We start from the raw sequence: 10,000 nt of genomic DNA, 5'->3' as shown, positions 1-10,000 counted from the left end.
TGAACGCTGCTATGCTTGACTCAGTTTAGTTTCAGTAACGCTGATGAAGGCACTAGAGCCCCAAACTAGAGCTGCTCTGCTGGACTCAGTTTAGTTTCAGTAACGCTGATGAAGGCACTAGAGCCCCAAACTAGAGCTGCTCTGCTGGACTCAGTTTAGTTTCAGTAACGCTGATGAAGGCACTAGAGCCCAAACTAGAGCTGCTCTGCTTGACTCAGTTTAGTTTCAGTAACGCTGATGAAGGCACTAGAGCCCAAACTAGAGCTGCTCTGCTTGACTCAGTTTAGTTTCAGTAACGCTGATGAAGGCACTAGAGCCCCAAACTAGAGCTGCTCTGCTTGACTCAGTTTAGTTTCAGTAACGCTGATGAAGACACTAGAGCCCCAAATTAGAGCTGGTCTGCAGAGATAGAGAGAGAGAGAGAGAGAGAGAGAGAGAGAGAGGACCCTGCTAATCGCTTCTCAGAAGTATTTATTTATCCGCAGGTTGATTTCAAAAGCAAGAAAAGCTGCCCTTCCCTCGCTTTTACAACATCATTCACTCAATTACACACCGGGCTCAGTCACTTAAGACACCTCTCGGAGCACGACAGAGAGGGCAAGAATAGGACCACAGGTCGGTCTGTCTGTCTTATCGATCTATAAACTTGCCTAATGTTGTGTTTTTCTTTTTTTTTTTTTTTTTAGAAAATACATTCTGTGGGGCAACCATGCAGCGACCCTATAAAGTAAGAGAACCACATTGAGTATACAAAATGATTCAGACAGCCCCCCTGAGTTTCAATAGCCATAGTTTTATATATTATACTGGACTGCGGCTCCAGCAATGATTCACACAGCCCCCCTGAGTTTCAATAGCCATAGTTTTATATATTATACTGGACTGTAGCTCCAGCAATGATTCACACAGCCCCCCTGAGTTTCAATAGCCATAGTTTTATATATTATACTGGACTGCGGCTCCAGCAATGATTCACACAGCCCCCCTGAGTTTCAATAGCCATAGTTTTATATATTATATTGGACTGTGGCTCCAGCAATGATTCACACAGCCCCCCTGAGTTTCAATAGCCATAGTTTTATATATTATACTGGACTGTGACTCCAGCAATGATTCACACAGCCCCCCTGAGTTTCAATAGCCATAGTTTTATATATTATACTGGACTGTGGCTCCAGCAATGATTCACACAGCCCCCCTGAGTTTCAATAGCCATAGTTTTATATATTATACTGGACTGCGGCTCCAGCAATGATTCACACAGCCCCCCTGAGTTTCAATAGCCATAGTTTTATAAACATTTAATCGCTGTTTTTCATTCTGCAGGTGTAAGGTTAAGAAGAATTTGCCACCAGAGAATACACAAGCTTCAGGCGATCAATCGGGGGGCAGGTTGACAAGGGGGGCGGGGCTGGATGTCTCTAAATCACTCAACAGCCAGTCGGAAAGTAGCAGAGAGGAGGGGCTGGAGTCAGAGACCCAATCGGAGAGAAGCTTGGGTGAGGTCATTTTAAGTGAAACGAAGCAGGTGGAACAATATGAAAAAGGAAAACAGATCAAATAGAATTAATAATTTGTCTGTGTTCCAATTAGGGTGTGGTATTTTATTACTGATTTGTGGAAGTCACTGAAACAGTAAAGCAATATCTAAACAATTATAATACTTTTTCTCCTCCTTCTGGTTCTTCTTCCTCTCTCCTCTCTCCTTCTCTTTCTCTCTCCTCAGCTGTGATTGGTGGCAGTGACCCCCAGGCCCCACCCCCTGCCCTGCTGAAGGGCTGGGTGATTGGTCCCCTCTTCCAGTCTCTCCGGTCCAAGATGGCGAGCTTCACGGAGATCGTGATGTCACCGACCCGGCTCTTCAGAACCGGCGAGCTGATGGAGAGAGGAGGAGGGGAGGAGGAGAGAACAGCAGAAGGTGGAAGGGAAGAAAGAGGGAGGAGCCCTCTAGAGGAAGAGGAGAAGGAACGGAGAGAGATGAGAGGCTGGGCGGAGGGAGTGGAAATTGCGACAGACGCAGGCGTGTTTGTAAAACGGAGACAGGAAGCGCATCCTGAGAGAGTTTCTGTGACAGCGAGGCAGGGCAGCGAGAGAGGCAGCCCGGCCGGGAGAGGCCCCAGCTCACCCGATGGGCTTGGGGCGTGTTTGAGGTTGGCGGCGAAGACGGAAGAGGGCGATGGACTGAGTTCTAGATTGCCGGAAAGTTTCGAAGAGGGGGCCCGTTTGGGTTCCCGACCGCCTCCGGGATCTCCAGGAGAGGATCGGTGGTCGTGTTCCAGATGGACGGGTTCCGGATCTCCGTCCAAACCCAACAGCACCTCCAGACGGCGTTCTAGATCGCCGAGGGGGTCGTCTGAAATCGCTGGGTTCGCGGAAGCCGTCGGTGACAACGGCGCAAGTTCTAGATCGGAAGACTCTCAAAGGTGTCCTGTTCTAGATCACTGTCTAGGCAGGGGCACTCAGACTTCTGGAGTGCATTCTGCAGGTCGAAGGGCGGGTTCTATAACACCGTTAAGGTGTGAAATCAACTTGGGTTCAAGAATTCAGTCCACTGGGGCGAGACTGGGGGGTCCTAGAACATTTGAGCAAACTGTAGAGGAGGATGAACTGCCTGGGGTATCTGTGGGGTTTAAACTACAGCGCAGAACACTCGTGAAATCCACAGAACCAGCGCAGGGTGCTAGAAAACACCGGAGAACGCGGCAGGTGGACAAAACCGCTTCTGGCACGCCCACCAAAACACTGGTGCGCAGGTCGCTGCGGCCCAGAACACTTATACCCGCCTCTGGAGTTCAAACGAGTTCTAGAGCACTTAGTGGGGATGTGGAAGAGTCCGAGCTGTGTTCTAGACGACTTTTCAAACCTGCAGCATCGGAGAGATTAGGCGCGAGTTCGGAAAGGCGGGAGGGTAGACCGGGTTCCAGAGTGCCTGTCGATTTGTCTTCGGTGCTAGAGGCACCTGGGCTGTTGTTGGAAGCTCAGCCTGATTGTAGAAAGTCTCCAAGATCTGCAGGAAAAACAGACTTTCCTGTCCTGAATGCACTCACGGGAGAAGGTTCTAGATCGGACCTTGTTAAAATCCCTTGCGGTGGACATTCTAGAACGCCTACATCCAGTGGAGCGGGAAAAATAATGCAGACGGAAACCCAGCTGCGTTCCGGATCGCCGGATAGCCCCGCAACGAGAGAAGCAGGCTCTTGGCTGCACACAGTAGGCGCCGAGCCCATGAAGGAAGCAGTGGTCAGACTGGGCTCTAGGTGCTGGAGTGGGAGCCTTTCTAAAGCAGATAGCCTTCCATGTTCTAGGCATTCTGGATCAGCCTCGAGAGCCCGTGACGGGGAGGGGGGAGCAGGGTCGCTGCGCTCCGGAACCGAAATGGAAATCTGCATCCGGGAGAAAGTTTGCGAGGGGCAGGGAACAAGCAGGATGAGCTGGGGAAAAGACCTGGGTTCCGAGCTGGAAGTCGCGAGGAAACGCTCTAGAACCCGCGCCAGCCTGCGGGATGAGGACGGCGAGCGCGAGGGAATGGAGAAGAGGACCAGACTGAGGCAGCTGGGAACCAAGAGAGGGGCCAAGACACCCAAACTGGAGATCAATCTAGAACAGAAGGAGGGGGAGGAGGAGGAGGAGGAGGGAATCTCCACAAACAGAAAGCGACCTAGAGGAGATCACGGGACCCCGACCCGAGAGGACGCTGTTCAGGGAGGTACGTCCCCCGAAACTAAACCGCCTCGCCTCCTGAGGAGCCACTCCTGTCCCGACATCCCCTCCTGCCCCGCGGGGTCGCCTGTGCCCCGCGGGGCGACAACGGCTTGGGGGAGGGGGTCCGCGGGGAGGTTCCCCCAGACAGCGGCGACACACAGTCTGCAGCCTGGAGCCGGAGAGGGAGCGGGAGATCGCCCCCTTGTGTCTGCGCAAGGAAGTCTTCCCAGGGTCGTCGTCCTCCTCCTCCTCTTCCTCTTCCTCCGCCTCGTCCCGCTGCTCCCCCCTGCTCTTCTCTGCGCTGGCTTCCTGCTTCCTGTCCAGCCCGTTGGCCTTCCTGTCCAGATCTAACCACAGCGACAGCCGCCACAGAGGAGGGAGAGGGGGCAGTGATGTCACTTCCTCTTCTGCCTCCTCCCCCCACGTCCTGTTTCCTCGAGGCGCTTCCCGTTCCCAAGGGGTCAGACGGTCCACCTCGTCTCATCACAGGTAACCCTGCCTTCCTCCCTCTCTCTCTCCCTCCCTCCTCCTTCCCTCTCCCTCTCTCCTTTCCCTCCATCCCTCCTTCCTCCCTCCCTCTCCTTCCTCCCTCTCTCTCCCTCCTCCTTCCTTCCTGATCCCTCCCTCTCCTTTCTTCCTCTCCCTCCCTCTATCCTTTCCCTCCTTGCTCCCTCTCTCTCCTTTCCCTCCTACCCTCCTTGCTCCCTCCCTCTCCTTTCCCTCCTTCCCTCCTTCCTCTCTCCCTCTCCATACTCCTTCCCTCCCCCTCCTTTCCCTCCCTCCTCCCTCTCTCCTTCCTTCTCCTTCCTTCCCTCATCCTCCCTCTCTCCTTTCCCTCCTTCCTCCCTCCTCCCTCCCTCTCCTTCCTCCTTCTCTGTCTTCTTCTTCTTCTCTCCTTTCCCTCCCCCCTCTCTCTCTCTCCTTCCTATCCCTCGATTCAATGTTTGTGTGCTGTTCCTCCTCAGCCCCCAGCGCTTGAAGCAGGGCGGGGGTGTGGACGTCAAACCCAGTGCCCACACCGCGAGAGGAGAGGAGGAGGAGGAGGAGGAGAGTGAGAGAGGAGCCGCCTCCCTCCTCCGGCCGTCCTCCTCCCTACCAGGCTGAGGGAGAGGAGAGGAGGAGGAGGAGGAGGAGGAGGAGGAGGAGGAGGAGGGAGAGGGGGAAAGGGAGGAGGGAGGAGAGCAGCCCTTCCACGTGGAGCTGGGAGAGGGAGAGGGAGAGAGGCCGCTGTCAGACTCCGAGATCAAGGTAAAGAAAAACACCCTCAAAACACCCGGCCAGCGCTTTCTGTAGCTGCTGCTTTAAAAGCGATTTCCTGCTGTTTTAAAAGTCTTACTGAACAAATTCACAAAGTTATGAAATGGCGCTGAACGAACTGGTTATGAGATTATCCAGACTGAGCTCTCCGCAGAAACCAGGCGAGGGCGGCTGGCGTCGATCGGGCTGATTCCACCCTTCAGAGTGAATTAAGAAGCAGCTGCTCGGGTTTGCGTGGGTCGCTGTTCTCCGTAGAGTCTGAAGAAAAAGCAGCGATCGTCACAAATGGCCTCTCTCTTTCTCTCTCTGTCTCATTCAGCAGACAGAGTGTCCAGCAGGGGTGAAGGGGGGCAGAGTGTCCCGAATCAGAATACGAAAGACCCCCCCCAAGCCTCCCACCAACCTGACCCCCATGGGCCTGCCCAAACCAGTCAGGTAGCGACCCCCCCCTTCCCTCACTACGAGTCTGTCTGTTTCTGTGTGTGTGTTTGTGTGAGTGTGTGTGTGATGTGTGGGTGGTTCACGCACTGGACCTCTTTTATAATTTCTGATTAATTTCTGCTCTCCTCTCTCTCCCCTCTCTCCTTCTCTCCCTCTCCTCTCTCTTCTCTCTCTCTCTCTCTCCCTCTCTCTCTCTCTCCTCTCTTTCCCCTCTCCTCTCTCTCTCTGTCTCTCGAAGCCCTCTCCCCCCCTCTGTCTCCATCCTCTTTCTCTCCCCCCTGGGTCTCAGACAAGAGAGATCTGCCTCTCTCTCTCTCTCTCTTTCTCTCCCCCTCTCTCTCCCTCCTCTCTCTCCCTCCCTCTCTCTCTCCCCCTCTCTCTCTCCCCTCTCTCTCTCTCCTCTTTCTCTCTCCCCTCTCTTCTCTCTCTCTCTCCCCTCTCTCTCTCTCTGTCTCTCTCTCTCTCTCCCCCCCTCTCTCTCGTCCCCTCTCTGGTCTCCCCCCCCCCCATCTCAAGTAGCTCGGTTCCCCCTCTCAGGTTGACAATAAGAAGCAGTTCACTGTTGAGGAGATTTACACCAATAAGAACTTCAGGATGCCCCCCGAGGGGTGAGGGACTCTCTTCTGAATTCCTGTTTTTTTTTTACCTCCTTCGTTTTAACCTCGCACTGAAATATAATCCCCTCCTCTCCCCCCCCTCTCCCTCTCCTCTCTCCCCTCTCCCCAGTCGGTTGGAGACGATCTTCGAAGTCCCTGCCTCCAGCAGGTGTGGGGCTCTGTCTCTCATCAGCCAGCGCAGGAAGAAGAGGTTCCTCGAATTCCCAGACCCCGGGGCTCCGCGGAAAACACGCCGGGGCGGGGCCAGGAAGGCAGCAGGGTCTACCAGCCGGACCCGCAGGGGCAAGGGGGGTGGGGCCAACGAGAAAGCCACGCCCCCTCTGGGGCAGCTCGACTCCTTGCTGCACGCCAGACTGAGGGAGCTTGAAGCTTGGATCTCATTGGACGAAACAGGAGGGGGCGGGGCAGTGGAGGGTCTAGTAAAGTGATTTGTTAATAATCATAATAATAATTATACAAACCTGCCTGTGGTGAGAATTTCCTGAAGAAACTTAAATATTGTTAAACTGAATGTTTTCAACAGGGTTTTTGTAAGTTCTGCATATGTTATAGGAGCGTTGACCATCTTTAAAATCCATTCTCTCACCTCTTATTAGCTTTATTAACATGATCACTGACCCCTCCCTTTAAAGGAGCGCTGACCATCTTTAAAATCCATTCTCTCACCTCTTATTAGCTTTATTAACATGATCACTGGTCCCTCCCTTTAAAACAATAATTCTTAGAAATATCAACGCACATCCATTTATTGTTTTGCTAATAAGAGGTGAGAGAATGGGTTTTAAAGATGGTCAGCGCTCCTTTAAAGAAGTTTGTGGAATGTTTTGTAATTATGTTGACTTGCGAATGTACATGTGGAACACTTTTTATATAAAAAATTTTGAAAAAATAAGTGAATGCTTTTTGTATTTATTTATTGATTTATTTAGTTATTTTGAGTTTCAGCTTCAAAACACTCAATCAAACTCTGAATAAAACCAACTAGAAGAAACTGAGTCCAGCAGAGCAGCTCTAGTTTGGGGCTCTAGTGCCTTCATCAGCGTTACTGAAACTAAACTGAGTCCAGCAGAGCAGCTCTAGTTTGGGGCTCTAGTACCTTCATCAGCGTTACTGAAACTAAACTGAGTCAAGCAGAGCAGCTCTAGTTTGGGGCTCTAGTGCCTTCATCAGCGTTACTGAAACTAAACTGAGTCCAGCAGAGCAGCTCTAGTTTGGGGCTCTAGTGCCTTCATCAGCGTTACTGAAACTAAACTGAGTCCAGCAGAGCAGCTCTCGTTTGGGGCTCTAGTGCCTTCATCAGCGTTACTGAAACTAAACTGAGTCAAGCAGACCAGCTAGTTTGGGGCTCTAGTGCCTTCATCAGCGTTACTGAAACTAAACTGAGTCAAGCAGACCAGCGATACTGTTAATAAAGCTAATAAGAGGTGTGAGAATGGATTTTAAAGATGGTCAGCGCTCCTGTAAAGGGAGGGGCCAGTGATCCTGTTAATAAAGCTAATAAGAGGTGAGAGAATGGGTTTTAAAGATGGTCAGCGCTCCTGTAAAGGGAGGGGTCAGTGATCCTGTTAATAAAGCTAATAAGAGGTGAGAGAATGGATTTTAAAGATGGTCAGCGCTCCTGTAAAGGGAGGGGTCAGTGATCATGTTAATAAAGCTAATAAGAGGTGAGAGAATAAGGTGGGTCAGCGCTCAGCTTAAATCACTGTAAAGATGTATAATACAGACATGGCCACTAGATGGCGATTCATGCGAGGGAATATTTGGAGATGTCTGTCTTAGTGCTGCTACTGGAGGATTGTCTGTCTGCAGCTTTAATGAAACTAAACTCTCTTCAGAGTGCAGTAAACTAACACAGACACCAAGAAGAAGGGATTATACTGTAGAGTCAAACTGAACAGGATTGTGAGGCTCTGTCAATGTGAACAGTCACAGCAAACAAACATCAGGAAGGGTAATATTTTTAGTCTAAAGCAGAATACGAATGTGAGGCGATAATACGAAACAAAGAAACAAAAGTTTTTATTAATAGTTCTCGAGTTTACTATTTTACAGACAAACAATATACTATATATATATATATATATATATATATATATATATATATAAATATGATATCTATAGATATATACGTTTAAACCAGAATAATATTATATATATATATATATATATAGAACTCCTTTAAATTGTTATAGGAATTTATAAAATATACAAATGAAAATAAAACAAGAAAATCAAAATGAAAATAAAACAAGAAAAGTAGGAAATTTAACAAATAAATAAATGAATAAATACATTATATAATAGTAAATTCTTAATACACTTCTAAATTGTCCATTGAAAGAGAGGCAAGAATAATGAGAAATAAATAAAATAAATTATATATATTCAGTGATGTGTGCAAAATATTTGGGCATTCTGACCTGTCAATTATTTTTTAATGGTGATAAGCATTAAAACCGGGCTGGGAATCAGGCTCCCGCTGCACAGCAGTGTGATCCAGTCTTGCTTTCACTAGGAGTTTAATAATCAGACTCCCGCTGCACAGCAGTGTGATCCAGTCCTGCTTTCACTAGGAGTTTAATAATCAGACTCCCGCTGCACAGCAGTGTGATCCAGTCCTGCTTTCACTAGGAGTTTAATAATACTCCCCGCTGCACAGCCAGTGGTGATGGCAGTCCTGCTTTTCACACTAAAGTTTTATAATCATAACTCCCGCTGCACAGCACAGTGGATCCAGTCCTGCTTTCACTAGATTCACTAGGAGTTTAATAATCAGACACTGGGGCTGATCAAGCTGGTAGTATAAACCTGGACTGGGTGACACTGCTGTGCAATAGGAGTCCGATTCCCATGGGGCCCTGCAATAAAACCTAATCAATGCTGGTTGTTGTCACAGTGGTTTCATTCGGTGGTCAGTGTCCTGCTCCCCCCTGGTTTTTCAGTAACATGGTTCCCTGGCTGTCCGCTGGTCACTTTGTGTTGCGGTCAGCGAGTGTCCTGGCTCAGTCCACGATCGTCAGCAGGTATGACACCAGCGCCATCAGCAATGGGACCAGAACCAGGATGCCAACAAACACCAAGATGGACAGGATAGCAAACCGGCGGGCCTTCGAGGCAAGGAGCTCGGCGCGTTCTGGATCATAGGAGCGTCGTTCACTGGCCTGAGAGAGGAGAGGAGAGAGAGAGAGGAGAGGGGAGAGGAGAGGAGAGAGGTTAGGGTTAATCTAGTCTCACACACACACACACACACACACACACACACACACACACACACACACACACACACACACCTTGACTGAGTTGATCACAGCTAGCACTCCGATGCAGGAGATACCACAGATCACACTGGCGATGGACAGGGTCCGGTACTCCTCGTGTGAGGGGCGGGGCCTCTCCACTGACCTCTCCCCTGACTGTGGCGTCATCGCCAGGGGCGTGGCTTCACTCTCATTGCTGACCAGTCCATTTGTGAGCTCCATTCACAGCACTGCTCTACTCTGGAGAAAACTGGGAACTGCGACAGAGGGAGAAATGAGGTTTGTTATCGTATTGCTGGTCCAGCAGTTAAAGTAAAGAGGTCTTGATACCAGGAGGTTCAAATCCCGGCTCAGCCATTGACTCGCTCTGTGTGTGTGTGCGTGTGTGTGTGACCCTGATCGAGTCACTTCACCTCCTTGGGCTCCGTCCTTCCGATGAGACGCAAAACAAACGAGGTCCTATTGGAAGAGACTCTGCAGCAGCAGCAGCAGTTGTTGATGATGCAGAGTTCACCCCTTAGATTTCAATGCACTTCAATGGATTTCAATGGATTTTAATGGATTTCAATGCACTTCAATGGATTTCAATGGATTTAATGGATTTCAATGGATTTCAATGGATGTCAATAGATTTCAATGCACTTCAATGGATTTCAGTGGATTTCAATGGATTTCAGTGTATTTCAGTGTATTTCAATGGATTTCAATACAATCAATGTATTTCAA

At 49.8% G+C, this 10,000-nt stretch overlaps 1 protein-coding gene across 1 annotated transcript in view; it reads right to left on the bottom strand.

The window, feature by feature from the left end:
* Nucleotides 1–8,894: 8,894 nt before the first annotated feature.
* LOC121306747 (transmembrane protein 265-like) overlaps nt 8,895–10,000 on the bottom strand; it is a 3,616-nt gene continuing 2,510 nt past the window's right edge. Inside the window, exons 2-3 of the mRNA XM_041238652.1 lie at nt 9,308–9,531; nt 8,895–9,178 (exon numbers count right to left, since the gene is read on the bottom strand). Coding sequence (XP_041094586.1) covers nt 9,020–9,178; nt 9,308–9,496 — 348 coding nt within the window. The 5' untranslated portion in view covers nt 9,497–9,531 and the 3' untranslated portion in view covers nt 8,895–9,019. The remainder of the gene's footprint in view (nt 9,179–9,307; nt 9,532–10,000) is intronic.

The sequence above is a fragment of the Polyodon spathula genome, chromosome 50 (assembly GCF_017654505.1).
Source record: "Polyodon spathula isolate WHYD16114869_AA chromosome 50, ASM1765450v1, whole genome shotgun sequence".
Lineage (NCBI taxonomy): Eukaryota > Metazoa > Chordata > Actinopteri > Acipenseriformes > Polyodontidae > Polyodon > Polyodon spathula.
This window is presented reverse-complemented; position numbering and strand designations above follow the sequence as displayed.